The sequence below is a fragment of the Apaloderma vittatum genome, unplaced genomic scaffold (genome assembly GCF_000703405.1).
Source record: "Apaloderma vittatum isolate BGI_N311 unplaced genomic scaffold, ASM70340v1 scaffold9943, whole genome shotgun sequence".
In the NCBI taxonomy this organism is placed as follows: domain Eukaryota; kingdom Metazoa; phylum Chordata; class Aves; order Trogoniformes; family Trogonidae; genus Apaloderma; species Apaloderma vittatum.
In genome coordinates, this window is record NW_009706425.1 from 4,227 (window position 1) to 21,198 (window position 16,972).

The 16,972-nt window shown below is 52.0% G+C and overlaps 1 protein-coding gene across 1 annotated transcript in view; it reads right to left on the reverse strand.

Annotated features, from left to right (window-relative positions):
* Positions 1-16,457, reverse strand: part of TRAF7 (TNF receptor-associated factor 7, E3 ubiquitin protein ligase) — a gene marked incomplete at its 3' end in the record, with an annotated part of 20,453 nt that extends 3,996 nt beyond the window's left edge. Inside the window, exons 1-12 of the mRNA XM_009865788.1 lie at positions 16,336-16,457; positions 16,043-16,100; positions 14,812-14,903; positions 9,840-9,956; positions 8,454-8,546; positions 6,655-6,688; positions 5,231-5,408; positions 4,390-4,524; positions 3,256-3,473; positions 2,600-2,673; positions 1,505-1,553; positions 958-1,085 (exon numbers count right to left, since the gene is read on the reverse strand). Coding sequence (XP_009864090.1) covers positions 958-1,085; positions 1,505-1,553; positions 2,600-2,673; positions 3,256-3,473; positions 4,390-4,524; positions 5,231-5,408; positions 6,655-6,688; positions 8,454-8,546; positions 9,840-9,956; positions 14,812-14,903; positions 16,043-16,100; positions 16,336-16,416 — 1,257 coding nt within the window. The remainder of the gene's footprint in view (positions 1-957; positions 1,086-1,504; positions 1,554-2,599; positions 2,674-3,255; positions 3,474-4,389; positions 4,525-5,230; positions 5,409-6,654; positions 6,689-8,453; positions 8,547-9,839; positions 9,957-14,811; positions 14,904-16,042; positions 16,101-16,335) is intronic.
* Positions 16,458-16,972: the final 515 nt, after the last annotated feature.

Below are 16,972 nucleotides of genomic sequence, written 5' to 3' on the forward strand. Positions count from 1 at the left end.
TTTACTGCAAAGGGTCAGGTTGAAGTTGACACCGGGCAGAGGCAGCATCAGCCCTCTCCAGCTCTGCCTCCCGCAGCCCAGACCGGAGAAGCAGCTCTCGGGCTCCTGCTTTAGCAATTCACGCCCCGTCCTGGGGCTCCAAGGGCACAGCACAGCCTGCCCTGCCACTGCAGAGGTTCTCCCCACAGAGCACACACCACGCACACCACTCTCTCAGGAGAGAACATGGGAATATGGTGCCCAGAGCCGCCAGGACAGGGGAGAAAAGCTGTTTTCTTCCAATAAAGTGCAGCAATGTCTGCTTTCTTCCACACGGCTCTTGCCATTGTTCAAAGAACTACACCAAAGCTCTGCTCCTGGCAGGGCTGGCTGTGTGGCTCCCCAGCCCTGCGTCAGCCACCAGCAGCCAACATGGTGACGCTGGGAACTGTTGTTTGGGCTGCACAGGGGCAGTGCTGTCAGTTTGAGTTACTGAAAACAGGACAAAGCAAAACAAACACGCCATAAAATGGAAAAAGGACACATCCGATCAGGGGGAAATGTTTTTTCCTAAGATGACTTTTTGTAACAAGGGAAAATAAAATCAGAAGCTGAAATAGGCTTGAATGCCCTAAACACCACGTAGAGCAAAACCAGCAGCAGCAGGAAAATAAAATGAGAAGCCAAAATAGGCTTGAATGCCCTAAACACCACATACAGCAAAACCAGTAGCAGCAGCAGGACTGAGATCCTCATCAAAGCTTTGCAAAACCCCCCGTGTTTCTCAATTTCGCTACCACATAACATTTCCTCATAGAGAATTCCGCGCAATTACAGTTGCAAAGAATCATTTCAGATTCCTTGGGAGAAACTTTGGGAAGTGCCATCCCCCCCATCCCACAAGCTGCAGCTCAGCTTCTGTCCGCCCCGAAACGTGTTTACAAATGCGAAAGGCACGCGGCAGAGGCAAACTCCTACCTTAATGGTTTTGTCTGAAGAGCCGCTGAAGAGCAAGTCTCCTATAGAGTAAACGCACAAACACCAGACAGGGCCCTGGTGTCCCACAAAGGTCCCCTTGCACTTGAAGATCTGCTGAGGATCATAGGCTACGGAAACAAGAGGGCAGGTTGGAGGTGGGACAGTGCTGCTGCGCCGTGTCACAGGGAGTTTGGAGGGGACAGGGCTCCCCACACCTTCCCGGCAGGTCCTCCTGGCACTTCATGTTGTTGCAGGCCAGAAGGAACCGTGAGACCCACCCAGTCTGGCTGGAAGGTCTCATGTCCCACCCTTACAGATCATTGCCTTATTGCTTTGAGCCCCAGGACTCATCTCCCCAAAACAACTCGCGGGATGGACCAAAGGAGGGCAGAGGGGCAGAGTCCTCTTGACATGCCCCCAGCAGCAGGCAGCCCTGCAGCACCAGGGGGTTCCCCTTCAGCCTCTGCTTCTGGCAAACTCTCCCAGCAGTGTCTTCTTCCTGCAGCCCAAACCCAGCCCGAGAGGATGAAAACCACTGCGTACTCACATCCAAGGATGCCCATGTTGAGCCGAGCGTTAATGTGGGAGAGCTCATCCTGAAACGGAGAACAAGCTGCGTGAGCTGCAGAGCCACCAAGACCAGCTTGCCGTCCTGAGCACGGCTTTAAGGCTATTCCCCTCCACTTCTACACCCGCTCTTGCCCTCGGACACATCTTGTCTCCCCGTGAAGGCCCTCCCTCAGCAGCTGACTCCATCTCTGATCCGAAGTCTCCTGCTCAAGGCCTCTGCGCGTACATCCCTCCATCACCTCCCTCCAGAGACAATGGGCCTCGGACAGCATCTCAGACCGGCACTAAACTCTTCAACACTCAGGCAGGCATAGAAATACCTTTCAGAATTTCCTGTCCTTGCTCTGCCATTCACCAGACTGCTAAAAATAATCAAATCGGTTACAGGCACTGCTTGCTCAGCTGACCTCTCGAAGCCCACCTTGCTGGAGAGGACTTGGAAGGTCTCTTTATAAAAGTCTCTTCTGCAGTCTGGTCCCTACTGCATCTACGGGGACCCTCTTCCTTAGTAGGCTCAAGTAAACCAAGAGCGATTTCCTCCTCATCGGTACAGGCAGTGAGACGCAGCCTGCCTGAACTAGGGAGCAATGCCTACCCAACGGCAGTGCTCGAATAATGCTCACAATCATGAGATGGCTCTTGCTCCCAGCTTGTTAGCAGGGATGTGCTTACCTTTCTGCTTTCTCTGCAGGCAGGGAGAAGGGCATACTGTCCCTGGCTAGTAGAGAAGGCACAGGAGTGCCCAGGTTTTGGAGCAGAGGGCTCTCTCTTTGCTGCAGGGGTCTTTTCCTCTGTTAACACATTTCCAGAGCGGCAACAGGCTGAGAAACCACTTAAAACATCAGCCCAGATGCAGTGACCAGGATGTCCTCGCTGAGCTGCCTTTGACTCAGCCCAGAGGAAACCTTCACCCAGACCCCAGCTGCAGCAGAAGCCGAACAAACCTGGGGCGAGCAGAGCCAGCGAGCAGGAGGGAACCCCAAGGACTCCCCTCACCACAGGAGAAGCCCAACCAGAAGCAGAACCAGCCGACTGCACGTAAACCCCGCCCCACCCCAGGGCCCCTCCTCACATTCAGCATGGAAGCATCCCTGCGGAACTCCATCAGGTCCTCGCTCAGCTTGCTCTGGTTCTCGTCCAGCACATCTGCAAGAGACGGACAGCCCCGTGGTCACCGCAGAGTCAGTGACAGCACCCAGGGAACAGGCAGAGGACACTCGCTGCCACGTAACCTCTGAACAAGGAGGGAGGAGGATGCACCCGCTGTCACCAGCAGGGAAAAGCAGGAGGGTGGCTGCTACTCAAATGCAAATTGTACTCGGGTTCTAGAGACCCAGCAAATTTTGCAGGCAAGACAGGGCTGGGCACAGCAAAGGTGTCCAAGAGCCATGCTTGCTCCAGGATGGCTGTCTCGCTGGCTATTCGACTTGCTGATTTCTGTGGGGGCCTGTGCCCATGGACTGCACAGGAAAAAGTCACAGGAGAAAGGTGGCAGCTGATGCAGACATTTCTAGGATTTGCCATGTGACTGGTGACTGCCCCTGATGTTCTGGTAGCAGAGAGGTCAATGGAACCCCTATTTGTTCCTCTGCAAGGAACATCTGAACCTCCTGAAACCTTCTCAGCACCAATTTCAAACATGGAATGAATCTTGTAACGTGCCATCCTAACTGAGAGCTGCCCTGTCCCTACAGCTCTGACCACAAAACTCATCCGGCACAGACTCACCAAACTTGAGCTCCAGGTTCTTCTCCAGCTGGTCGATTTTCTCCGAGAGCTTCCCCAGCATGGAGCGCAGGAAGGCGATTTCCTGGTCCTTCTGGGCCATGGCCACCTGCATCTCATGGAAGCGATCGTCTGTCTGCTGCAGAAACTCCTTCAGACCCTCAAACTTGCACGTCTCTAGGTGGGTCTCGTAAGTGTCTTGATTTCCTATGAACGTACACCTAGGAGGGGAAGGCAGATGCTGGCTGGAGCAGGGCTCACACTGGAGACCTCCTTGCTCAGCTGGCTCCTCAGAGGGAGGTCTGAGGCCAGTGTGGGTCTTCGGCTGCTCTGCTCCTCCTACCAGGAGCAGCGGTACTGCGGTTCATCATCCTGCTGGGCAGGGGCAGCTGCAGGGCAACGGAAAGGCCAAGCAGCTCCTGTTCTTCCAGCCAGGGCATTGGCCCAAACTGAACAGTCTGTCTAGGTAGATGCAAGGAAAAGCAGGTCTTGGGAAAGAGATGCGGAGTCAATTCATGTGCTCATCAGGACTCCAATCTAAGAGCCATCAAAACCAATAGAAAAAGCTATGAGTGACCTCGGCAGATGCTGCCTTGGGCCTGCAGCGTGGCCGGGAGTCAGGGCTGCTCTGTCAGGACTCGCCTTGCTCTGCTTCTGCCAAGAAATGGTAACTTTAGCTGGGCATCCTGCAGGGAACCCCCAGCTCCAGCTCCACTCCTGCTCAGGTCTCAATCAACCCTCCACGGCTGACCAGCACTGCCCTTTCCCTGGGAGAAGGACGGGTTTGAAAGACGCTGCCATGGTGCTCGTGTTACTCTTGTACTCATCCTCCTCCCTGCGTGGCTCTGGCCACAACCACTGCTCTGCTTCTCCTCCAGCTGGTTCTTCTGCCTACACACCTCACCCTCTTCACCCTCCTCCTCAGCTGCCAGCAGAGCTTACAGCTCGGCAGCCTGACTAGCCCAATCTCAACAAGAAGCTCGGGGGCTGCAAGCTGGATCTCAGTCTCAGGCCAGTGCACAGCACTGGGTAGAGCTGCTCAGAGTCCACGGGGCTATGCCAAAGCTGCAGCGGCTAAAAAGCAGCTCAGGAATGAGCTCATTGCATCCTTCCCACTAAAAAGCACCAGCTCCTTACCCGTATTTGGAGTGAGGACACTTGATGTGCTCGCACTCTTTCAGATGCGCCTCCAGGTTCATTTTCAGGAGAGGCGGGCAGCTGGGATTATTGGGGCAGCGAACCGGCCTGTAATCGCAGCTACTTTCATGATCCCTGCCCACGGAGAGAAGCAAAAGGAGGTAAAAATCAGCGATAAGCAAAAATTAATGGAAACAACACAGATCGTCAGTAAAGGAGCAAACCAGCCCTGTGAGACTGTTAGGTGATCAAAAGCCTCCTGCTCTGAGACTGCAATTACAGCTTTAAATTCTCATTTGTCCAGTAAGTTGAGAGTAATAATAGGCCACATATATGCAGGGAACATCTATTCTGGCAGCTGATCAGCTGAGCCTTCAGGCAGCTATCAACAACAGGCAATGGCCAAGTGACAGGGAAGACAGGGAATGCATTTAGGAGGGAGAGGGAGACAGATTTCAGATTCCTAGGATATAACTAGGATAACTCCTCTTACAAAGAGAATCCCAAGCTCTCTGCTTGACCACAGCCACAGGGTTTCAGCCCAGCTGCAAGGTGGCTGCTTTCACAGCGTATCCCCTGTCCCGACACCGAGACGCTTAGATAAGTTGGGATCAGAGTAGAGCACCCTCTCCCCGAGACCAGCCCATGTGCCATCAAGCCAAGACTTAGATATAGAGAACTGTCTCTTCCAGTCACCCTGCCTGTTCCCACACCCCTGCCCGCCCCGGCAGAGGAGCTGTGCCGTCCCCGGGAGCCGCAGGGCAGCTCAGACACAACAGCAGATTGCTGGTGATGAAGTCCCGTCCCTGGAGAGGCTGCACGCTGGTAACGAGCCACTTACTTCCTGGCACTCAATTTAATTGTAAACGGACATCCGCGGGGGTCCACCTCGAAGGCAGCGGGCTTGCTGCTGGCTGGGGGCACATACTTGCAGTGAATGAAGAGCTCCCCGATCTGCTCGGCCACCGCGATGTTGTTAACCACAACGGTCAGTTTGGCATTGTCCACGGGGCACTTCTCTGCCAGGTAAGGAAGTAAAAGGGAGAGTCAGCAAGGACTGAGACGCTGCAGGAGCATTTCCAAGAGCCTCCGCGTGGAGATTCTACTCTTTCGCCTTCTCTGGCCAGGATGACCAGCTCCCAGATGGGTGGCAATGGAACGAGCCATGAATATTCACACGAGGTCTGCAAGGCACTGTCTCTCTGGGTTGTCTTGGGGCTCGGCAAAAAGCTACAGTTTATGTTAATCCCTAATAATTTGAGCTAGCTGACAACGAAAAAGGCCATGCTAATTCAGACTACCTCGTGCTTGCAGAAGTGTGAGAGCATTCACAGGCAGTGACCACCTGCATAACCCGATCCCCACCGGGGCCTGGGGCTCAGCTCCTCTCTGCCAGCCAGGCACCGCAGCCCAGGGTCACTGCAGCAAAGCAAAGATACGAGCTTTGAGGGCTGGAGCAAAACCGAGCAGCTCAGGACTGCAGGTGCAGAGCCTTTGGCTACAAATCTGTTGGTTGGGATCAATACAGCACAACACGGTGACGAGGGGGATTAGCAGGCAAAGCAGAGGGCCCCCTCACGTGGAAGACGAACATCTTAAGGCAGAAAGAGCTGCTGTTCTGCTGGGCTCCCCAGGGGAATATGAATGGCTCAGCTTTGTCCTGAGCAACAGCTTTCCAAGAGGGGCACAGCCTCGTGCCAAATAAAGTCTTTTTTGCTGTAGGGCAGAGTACAAACCACGAAGGAGTTGGTTAGGCCAGGCCAGCAGCCAGGCCCTTGTGTTCCTTCGGGTTTCTGGAAGAGGTGGGTGAGCTAAAGCTGCCCCATGTGCCCCGGGGCTCGGTCAGAGAGCTGGCGCTACCGGGCTGTGGGAGGAGGGGGTTGATGCATCTCTGCCAAACATGGCCCCCCTGTTCCTTAGACGGGCAGCACAGAAAGCTTTCTGTCTGAAATCAATGGGTCAACCCTGGGCGAGACGTGTATTATCCTGGGATTATCCACTGCATATTCCAGGATTTGAGTACATCCTGTGCCCAAGAGCCGGGGCCAGCCTTCTAGCGCCCAAGCCACAGCGCGGACCATCCGAGTTCGGAGCTGCACAGCCTGCCCGGCCCCAGCTCCTCACGGCTGCACTGGGTGTCTGTGAGGGGCAGTTCGTTTCAAGCCCTTCAGACACCTTTCTGCAGGTCTCTATTTAAGCCAAAAGAAACAAACCAGAAAATGGGAGTGTTTCAGCCACACCACACAAGAACAGTTCTGAACTTACCAGATGTTAAGGCACATCTTCTGCAGAACGTGTGCTGTGGAGACAAAGAGGAACAGCAGCGTCAGCATAAACGGTGTCAGACAAACTATTCCCTCTGGCTAAGGATGGGAAAGGGGGGAGATACCAAAGCCTGTGGCTCAGGAGCCTCAGCAGCTGCTCTGCCTGCTTTATAGCTCAGCCCACTCTTGAGTCTGCACCACAGGGCAAAAACCAGTTGCTTGCTCAGGCAGCTAAGAGCGCAACACGGGTTCTGCTCCCGAGAGGTACGGAGCACACAGCCTGAAGCTTTGAGGGTTCTGCCCTGTTCAGGATCAGGCTGTGACCACAGAGCAAGCCAAAGCCATGGGTCTGTTCTGCCACATTCTGATATTCTTACCCTCCAAATCTGCATGGACTTTCTCTACTTCGCCCTCACTTTAGTCCATGTCATTCCACTCATTTCCTTGAGAAGTCCTCAAGAGGAAGAGCAAGGGGAAGCCTGGCTTCTCCCAGTCCTTGGCCAGTCAGCCCATCACATACATCCATCCCTCCGTAACTCTTCCACTGCAGCTGAAGCCATCCTGCTGTCAGGTGGATGGGACAGCTGCTTTGTAAGCTCATCAGATGCTCTGTCAATTTGGCCACATCGAATAGCTTCCTACCTCTGTATCCTTACAGCAAGATGTGGAGCAGCAATTTCATTTGACCGAGTAGCAAATATCATCTAATGCGCAAATGAGTATAAAGAAAGGAATAAAGGCTGCAGCATCTCACTGGTCTTGAACTTGATCTGTGGGTTCCCTGGAGCCTCTTCAGCCACATTCCCCTGTCACAGGGCCAGGGCTTGGCAGCAGCCCTGGAGAGGCTGCAAGTCACTCTGCAGAGCTGTTATCTGCTGCCCTGCTCACGCGGCCTTTTCCTGCCCTGCACAGCTGCCTGCTGCTCCCTCCAGAGCTGCCAAACCAGGACTGCAAATGAAGCCAGTCTGCTTCCTGCAGCGGGTTTTTGTTTTTGTTTTTTTCCATATTAACCAGTAAATCTCAGCGTCTCCATGAAGAGCTGCTTACTGAAACAGTGCACCGACTTCCAGCACCGTTGAGGATAGCACCCTCACCGCAATAAACAATCCTGCTCCTCGCTTCTGTTGCTACAGCTCCATCCGAGCAATCGGAAGCACGTCAGAAGCATTAGAGAGCCAGCCGCAAAGCCATCTTTCTTCACATGTAGCACAGAAGCAGCAATAATATATAGTTTCTATTAAATCCCAGTAAAATGGAATATAGAAGAATACTCATAATACTCTGTGCCTTTCATTAGAGGATCTCAAATCCCTCTGCAAGCATTAACTAAATGAAGCTTCAAGCCACTCTTGTTTTATAAGTAACACTTTCTTCACCGCTGAGGAGCAGCCATTCCTGGGGTGCCCTGGCGGCAGCAGCTCTCTGCAGAGCCCTTCAAGACTGGGGACAAGGAGATTTAGACCTCAGTGAAGCCACACTGAGGACACTGAACACGGCCACGATGGGGAGGCTGATGGTACAGCTCTCCTGGGAAAAGGCACCCCATTTTAAGCAAGGCCCAGGCTTCTCTGACTAACTGCAGGGTGCCCCCCGTTGCAGACTGGTTCAGAGTGGCTTTGGGGGAATCTAACACAAATCCGTCACCGTCTCCGTTCCTGTGCTGGCCTGGCTTCCCTGGTAAGGGGCTGCCTTGACTCTCGTCACTCGGGCTGACGGACTGTCCCTGGGGACAGTCAGGGCTCGGCTGTAGCTCATGCAGGACATCTGTGGGGCCACGCTCGTGCTTTGGAAGAGCCTTACCCCACAGGTTGTGATGACTGGATCCTTAAACACACTACAGCACAGCTGGCAGCACAACTTCACGGACGGCTGTTCAGCAAACACCAGCGGCTCCTGGAGAGGAAGAGAGAAAGGCACAGAGAGAGCACAAGGATTAGTCCCAACACCTTGTGTTGGGACTCCAGCCTCCAGCCCTGGGGACGCAGAAGTTATTCTCCTCAGCAGTGAGCCCCGAGGAGCCCGAGGGCATGCCGAAGATCTCATTATCGCAAAATACACTTTTGTCTGGATCTGACCTCCAGGATGTAAGAGGGGATGAAGGAACTTGGGAACGGCTGGAGACCCTCAGCTCATCCCAAACTGGGGGCCACCAGCATCTGGCAGGATCAGCACCTGACAGCAAACTGCCCAGACCAACCTCTTTGCCAGAGTGACTCAAGTGACCAGAACCGCGTGAGCTGCACTGTCTGGAACACTTTTTGCTTGGTGGGATTGAGTGGCATCAAAAATGTCCCCGTACGAAGCCTGAAGTTTGAAAGCAATTTTAAAACAGCTTTGCCTTTTGTATTTTTGAAATATCCTGAAGGAAGGGCTCTTTCATTCCATTAGGAAGCAGAAACATTGTTTTTGCCGCAATGGGCCCATCTCCCCAGTTTTGTTTAGCCACTAAGACTGCCGGGGCGTGAGCTCTGAGCAGCGCAGCTCTCCGCTCCCTGCCAGAGCAGGGCTTCACATTTCAGAGCATTTCAAATCAATCGCTGCGGTTCGGTCTGTCCTCTTATCCTGTGCTGCTCTCAGAAATGCAAACCCAATCCCCCTGGGTTCCTAAACACGAAACACACGCTTTTATCCCAGATCTCTGTGGCAAAAAATGTCGCCTGTCTTTTTCATGCATCCAGTCTGGGGTCACAAACTAAGCTCAGCTTAAAAGTGCCTACGCTCAAAAAGTCACGTGTGGACAATTCCTTGCACCCTCCAGGGGCTTACAATCAAGTCAGCGAGGTGCCACAGAGCCCTCAGTACAGGCTGGGGCTCTAAATCCCTGGGGAATTGTATTCATTTCAGTGCCTGGGGCTAGACCACCCGCCTGAAGACTTGCAACTCCCTACTGCTCTGCAGCAAAGCCAGGGAACCACACACTTAGTTTTTTCTGAGAAGCAGAAAAGCCTCACCATTGTCCCCTCTCTACAGACCGAGAAATGGTACACAAGGAAGCAAAGTAACTTTGCAGAAGTCAGTGTTGGAAACAGAATTAAAGCCAGGAGTCCTGATGGCCAAGCTTTGAGTTGCCAGACATCATGAGAAATCTGCCCAGGACAGCTATACGTACTCACAAGAGTCCACTAAGTTACTCTTCCGACACTGAACTTCCTAATATTGCTCCTTCAGACAATCCCAAATACCTACTGGCTCCTCCTCTTCCTCATGGAGTGAGAACGTCGAGCGCAAGGACATGTTGGACTCAGAGTGCAATGAACGGACGGAGATAGCAGAGTCAGAGCGGCGCGGGGTGCTGATCGGAGGCTTCAAAGAGATAAAAAACCAGTTCTTGTTATTGTAAAGAATTACAAAACCCCAGGAACAGAGACTTTGAGTCCCCCCCTTCCACAAAACTCAGCTGCTCCATTTGTTCATCCACTCTGCCAAGCTGCGCGGAGTGGCCCCAGGAGCGCCTCGTCTCGCCGCCGCGCGCCCTCCCCGGCACCAGGCAGGCACCGTGCAGGTTCAACTCGCTCAAACCGAGCTGGCACCTCAATTCCAAGCACGTAACTTTCTCCAAGGTGCATTCGTTTGCATACTTACCGCGTGCACCCGCGAGGCAATCGTTTGGAAGAATTAATCCTTCACAGCAAGCTTTGTAAATCTCCCCCCGAGACAGCTACCAGCTCCTGCAATTTCTATAATCTCTGTGGCAGTGCTTGTTGTTGCACTCGCTATCTAACTTCTGCCAAATTTCTTTGCGTAAGTGTGGAGACTTCCTTCTATTCAATTCAGTAACAGACCGGCTTTGTCGCTTCCTGCTCGGGAGGGGAGAGCTCGGTGGACACCGCGCGCACCAATCAAGAAAAATCCCCCTGGTTACGGCAGCCTTGGGATTGGCTTTGAGGGAATGCTGAGGCTGGAATATTAACCAGCATCTCTAAGGGTGGGATACACAACCAGAAGCATGAAGCCGAGGTGCAATTCAGCATCGAAGCGAAACTGGAGGCTTTTCAGACCATTGGACCTGGCCGTCTGCCGCTGCTGGGTGACTCCAGAGGAGGTGCTGCTGGCAGACTGGGAAGAGTGCAGAGAGAAGCAATAAGGAAAGTCTTCAAGGAGTGGAACAGGCTGACAAAGAAACGGGAGAATGAAGCCATAAGCTTCAGGCACTTGGCATCAAGAGGTGACCAATGCACGGGCCACCTGCTTCTGCGTGTATCACACCTACACGCGGCTTCACTGTAGCCTACGTGAATCACAGACTGCTAGGAGTGCGGGATGGAAGGAGCTCTGGAGATCTGCTGCCACTCAAAGAGAGACTCCGCCCGGATCGGGTCAGCCCCGATCCTGCCCAGCTGGACGGGAGAAAAAGCACAGATGAGACTTTGCCACCCCAGGTTCCTGTCCTGCGCCACCTCGTGAGCAAAACATTTTTTCCTTGTGTTTGATCTGAATCTCCCGAGCTCTATTTTGTGTGCTGGCCCTGAGTGAAAGTGTGTGATGTGAAACTCAAGGAGAGACAAAAGCAACGCAGGAGGCCAGTGGGGCAGTCGGGAAATACAGCAATGAAAGATGCAAGATGAGGTTCAGAGGCTGCTGTCCTCCCCAGAGACAGCCTGTGCTGCAGTCTGAGCGCAGTCCTTGCTGGGCTGCAGAAGAGGAGCAGACCAGGATCGTCCTGGTTCTTCACACCACTCCTCTCCTTAATTTTTACTATACTGGGATCCCAGGAACTCAGAAATGCTGCATCTCCTTAGAAGGCAAAGCATAAAGCTCTTCTTCTTAAAGACGGCATATTTATTGGCTAAATCTGTAAACCTTGAGGAGGAATGGTTATAATGAGGTAAATCAATTTTATGTGTCTCCATTAACTTTATCATTTTCCTCCACTAGTAACAGAAGTTATTAAAATAAAAGAATGACTGTGCACAGTTCCCGTTGTGGAGGTGACACAGCAATCGGGGCAGCAAAGGCAGGCACTAGAGAAGCAGCTTTAGCAAAAGCAACATCCTGTGTGGGTCACTGACGGAGACGGGGGAACTGCAGCCCAAGAGCACTTCCAGGAGGCAGAGGTGTAAGCCACAGCCTTGCTAGGCTTGTGCAGCACCGAGGGCTCAGCTCCCCGCATCCTGGCTGGGTTAACTATGCCAGAAAGAAGTCGATGTGCTGAGAGAGGTCACTCCACTTGGAGACAAGGCTGAGAGATGTTTGCTGGCATTTGCTGCCCGTGTAGGCATCTGCAACCTTCATTTTTACCAAGTAAATGAGGCCGAGAGTCACAAGACCTCAGCTCTGCAGGATGAGCCACAGCACCACTTCCCGCTCTTCTCCTGGTGATTTAGATCGAGTTTTGCGGCATCAGCCAGGCACAGAGCTGCCAGCACAGGCTCCAGAGAGATTAACAGGGAGTGAGGACCACAAGGAATCGGCCCAGGCTGGTGGGCAGCCCGTGTGCCCCAAAGCAAGGAGCACCAGGCCCTGCCACAGGGTTTGCAGTTCAGGACCTGCAGAGTTCAGGGAAGAGGTGGCACAGCTTCAGCCAGGCTTGGGTTTGGGAGGATCTGTCAGAAGGGTCCCACGTCCCTACAGCAGCACCAGGGCTATTTTTGCGCCACACATCAAGTCCTTCTTCAAACAGCCCAAGGACGGAGCATTGAAAGATGTTCTAATTGTAAATGGATAGCTTGTGGCTGGCCAGTACCGCAGTCCCAGCTCCATGTAAACAGCCAAGACTCTGGACAGGCAGTCAGCGTACATCTGTCCCAAATATTCAGCTGTAATCTTCAGGTGCAGTTCTCATCGTGTCAGCTACAAAAGTCAGCCTCCCTATGAAGGCTCTAGTACAGTTCCTGCTCCCTGTAGGCACAGTGAGGCTGGGAACCCGTGTTTTCAAGGAAAGATGACAGCGGCTGCTCAATAATCCCTGCCTTGCTCAGGGAACACGCTGCTCTGCTTTCAGTTTCATTAACAGAAGCTTTAAAAAGAAAGAAAAAGGGATGGTGGAGGTCACAGGAGGGCTCTGACTCGTCTCCAGCTGTCTCTCTGATGGCTGACAAGCCCTTGGCAGCTTCTGGAGAAGGGAAAACTTAGCAATGGGGAAGGGAAATCCCTGATTATTTCTTGACAAAGCAATGGAAGCTTCCGAAAAGGGTTAGTCAGAGTCAGGCAGAGCAGGGCCGTGGTGCTTCTGGCTTGTTAACACCTCACACTGCAGGCTGCTTCCCGAACCACTCGATTAATCCGCTTGCTATTTTTGCTAACGAATATTTAGCACTCCAGGGAAGGTGGGCTGAGACTGTGTGAGAGGACTGAGGCTAGATCCTAGCAGAGATCTCTCCTACACCTCAGTGCACGGTACTGGGGTTTTCAAAAGAGTTAGGGAGCTCCTCTGTTAAATGTGGCTAAATGTCCCCATCAGCCCTCACACCTCTGGAAAAATTCTTACCTACACCCTACGAGAACTACAGAGCTGCCACAGGACCAGCACCAAGAGCCAGGGGCTTCCTGGAACAGCAGCCGAGCACCACAGGGTCAGTGACGTGGTGGAGAGCTGCGTTTGCCAAGGACAAGAGGCAAATGTTGAAAGGACTTTTGGGGAAAAAAATTAAATAAAAATGAAACAAAAACCCCAACATGCTTCCATAAAACTGCGCAACAGAAGGAACTTTATAGGATGTCGACAAAAAAGCTCTCTGCAATCTGGTGTCAAATTTATTTTAAGAAGTGTTGCAGCTCAACACTGTGGCTGACCCCAGATTCTGCCAGTGTTGAACAAAAAAAAAGGATTCATTTATCCCTGGATTGGAAGCTGTGTCTTGTCACCTGACAAAGTCTCCTAGCAGTATTTCCTTAATTTGAAGTCTACTACTAACATGCTTAAATCCAAACAGGAGCACGTGGTGCTGGGCTGTGGCTGGAGGGTTAGGGGCAGGAGAAGGTCAAGGCCTCAGAGCTACCAATCCATTCCCTGAGGTTTGCTTTGCTGGTGCTGTCCTTGCTTTAATTAACTGATTTAATTGTCTTCAAGCGGCCAACCCTGAGGCCTGTTAGATCACTAATTTCCACAAAAGAAGTTACTCAGAAGTCAGTGTGACGAATGAGAAAGCTGGATTCAATACTGGGAAGTGCTTTTCTGCAGTTATTGCAGGACATGGGAAGGGTTTGTGTGAGAGGTCTGGAAAACATGCCCCATGAAGAGCGGCTGAGGGAACTGGGTTTGTTTAGTCTGGAGAAGAGGAGGCTGAGAGGAGACCTTATTGCCCTCTACAACTACCTAAAAGGAGGCTGTAGTGGGGCTGGTGCTGGTCTCTTCTCTCTAATTACTAATGACAGGACAAGGGGAAATGGCCTCAAGTTGCGTCAGGGTAAGTTTAGATTGGATATTCGGGGGAAGTTCTTTCCTGAACGAGTGGTGAGGCACTGGAACAGGCTGCCCAGGGAGGTGGTGGAGTCACCAACCCTGGAGGTGTTTAAAAGAAAGAGTAGATCTAGCACTTGAGGCTGTGGTGTAGTGGTTGGGTGTGCTGGGATGAAGGTTGGACTAGATGATCTTCAGAGGTCCCTTCCAACCCCTGACATTCTGCGATTCTGTGAAAGACCCCGATGACGTAGTCCCCAGGAGCTGAGCACAGCCTGTAGCTCCAACATCCCACTCTGCAGGTTTCAGACCAGCTCCCTGTGGTCAGAAGCCCCATCTGGAGGTGGAAACAGGAATGGATTTTTCTGATCATAACCGCAAGGCCAGCTGTGCTGCCGGGTGTTCCACCCGACACGCCCTGACCAAGGCTGACCGGCCCCCGGCATCGCTGGCAGTAGCTCTGCTTTCCCTCACCTCAGGGCATCCAGCTCCCAGCAGGAGGCAGGTACACTCTCAACAAGCAGGCCTGCGGGCTTCCTACCCACCTACCATTTTCAGGCAGTCTGAAAACAAGCACCTGCGGTACCAGCCTGATGCCCCAGGGCAGGATTAGCCTCTGCGTCCCCACTGAACCAACCACGGAAGCAGCTGGGATATGCCAAGTCTGGTCTTGCCTCTGGTGCACACATCTGACTCCGATATAACACCGTGTGTGGGAATAAAGCGGGAGGCAGAGAAGTGCCGAGGTGCACCAGATGCCTTTCGCTGGACACGTAATCGGCTAAGGCAGGCAGCTGGGGAGCTCCTGGCAACACCTACCATGCCATCGTCCTCATCTCGAGGGGAGTAGGTGAGTGTGCTGGAGGAGGATGGGGTCCGACGATGCTGTTTAAAAGTATTGGTCCCGTCAGCTTTAAAGCAAATAGAAGAAAAAAAAAAAAAGCAGGCATTTAGGCTCCTCAGTAACATTTCCAAGCTACAGGTCAGTCTCTGTAGCTCTCGGTGTTCCACAGAAAAGGAAAAGACTCAGGATTCCCCAACTCCTGTTCTTGACCTGGAGATACCAGCGCAGGCAGAACAATCCTATCTCTGACAGCTGCTGAAATACATGTTGCCCTTTGAAGGTCGCTTTGCCCAGAAAAGAGCACAGATAATACTCTACCAGGCCCATGGGTTAAAGATACTACTAAAAGGAAACCTTATACTCCCACATATCTCAGGCATCAACAGCAACTGCTTTGATTGAGGGAGGTCTGGATATTCTCGCAGCACAAGGGAAGCAAACTAAATCAAATTAGAGATATTTGTATAAAGATCATATTACTGACTTACATAAAGTTTTGAATGTAAATACGCAGGAGTCCAAAACCATCTAGAATTGAGAGTCCTGGACAAACGTAATCCAAACATTTCTGCCAAGCAGATGTTCACTTCCCCATCGAAATCAGTGCCACAGTCTGCCTTTACAAAAGTAAGGTTATTTTGGTTCCAAAACGAAACCAGACCTCTTCCTACATTCACACCACGTGTCAGGGCTCAGCCTCCTCACCTGCTGGGCTCTGAGGAACAAAGTGCAAGAATTTTAAACGAGCAGGTACACTTGTACCCCCTCCTGTGAACTAAAAATGGCCACAGGGGGTTTTACCAAAGCGTCCGGCATGACTCACAGCCAGGCAGGGAGCAAGGACAGGAATTTTTTAGCGCTGGTAACGATTGTAACAATTGTGTGAGAAGCCACAGGGATAGATGAGATTTGGTATCAAACTCTGTTGTACTACCCTAACTCCAGCGTGGGCTTCCCAGTGGTGCTGTTAAGTCTGCCTAATGGGAGAAAATTTCTGTGTGTGCTCATTTCCATGGTGCCTGGTGATCAGACGCTGTGATTAAATAACCCCTGGGCTGCGTAATAGCAACACCAGCACCTCGGCACCTGTCTGTAACGAGCACAGCAATTCTCCCAACAGCTTTACGATTTGTAAGGCAACAACAAAACTGGTAGGAATCACACACAGCGCTTTGGGGAGAAGCTCTGCGCGTACGATGCACTCACCCTTTGTGATGGTTGTCACAGCAGAGTAGGCTGGCCCAAAAGTTGTTTCCATTCTTGTCTGAAATATTAACAAAATGAAGATCAGCACATATCGCTGCAGCACGGCTACCTTTCCTGAATTGTTGAAAAAAACGTACACACGTATTGCCAGCTTTTAACTGTGGATATCGTGATTGCTAAGAGGCAAGAAAATACCATATTTTCAACAGACACCTGCACTTTCTCAAAAGAAAGGAGGAGAACATAAGAAGCTGCCCTAGTCCCCGTCCTCTGCCAACAGCGCCGCTCCTTACCCCGTTAGTGTTTTCAGAAGTAGTGATGTTTGTCGTGCCACTGGAGAAACGATTGTAGCGAGCGTTCTTGTTTGAGCTCATAATCTAGGCCAGCATTTGTTAGTCATGGGAAGTTTGCTCTGTGGAGGAAGACCGAGAGAAAGAGAGTTAGGTTCATTGTATGTATTTTCCTGGGCTCGGAGAGCACCCTCCTGTAGCAGTTAAGTCCAAGTATTTACCTAAACTCACACAAACCAGGATTTTCAGAAGCGAGTGGCAAGGACAAAGTCAGGTCCCTTCAAATCACTCCTGGATGAGTGTTCAGCATTTTCTAAAAATATTGTTTTAAAACAACACCTTAATCACCCAAATGCTGGAATACCCATAATCATCAGCTGCTTTTACGAGCATATGGACCGTTTTAACAGCTGATGAGACTTCTGCTCTAAGAGAGCATCCCACTAGCTGTGACACACGAGTCTTCAAAACGAGGGCACGGGCTGACAGTCCCAGCAGAGAAGAGCCCTGCGCTGGCTCTGCCACTTCTCCTCTGTCCCTCCCCACTTTGCAGGTAGCTTGGAAAGCAGCTGCCAGCTGCTGCCCCCAAAAAACATTGTGCACTGAGTCGGAAGCAGGGACCTAAAAGGGAGCCCCCTCC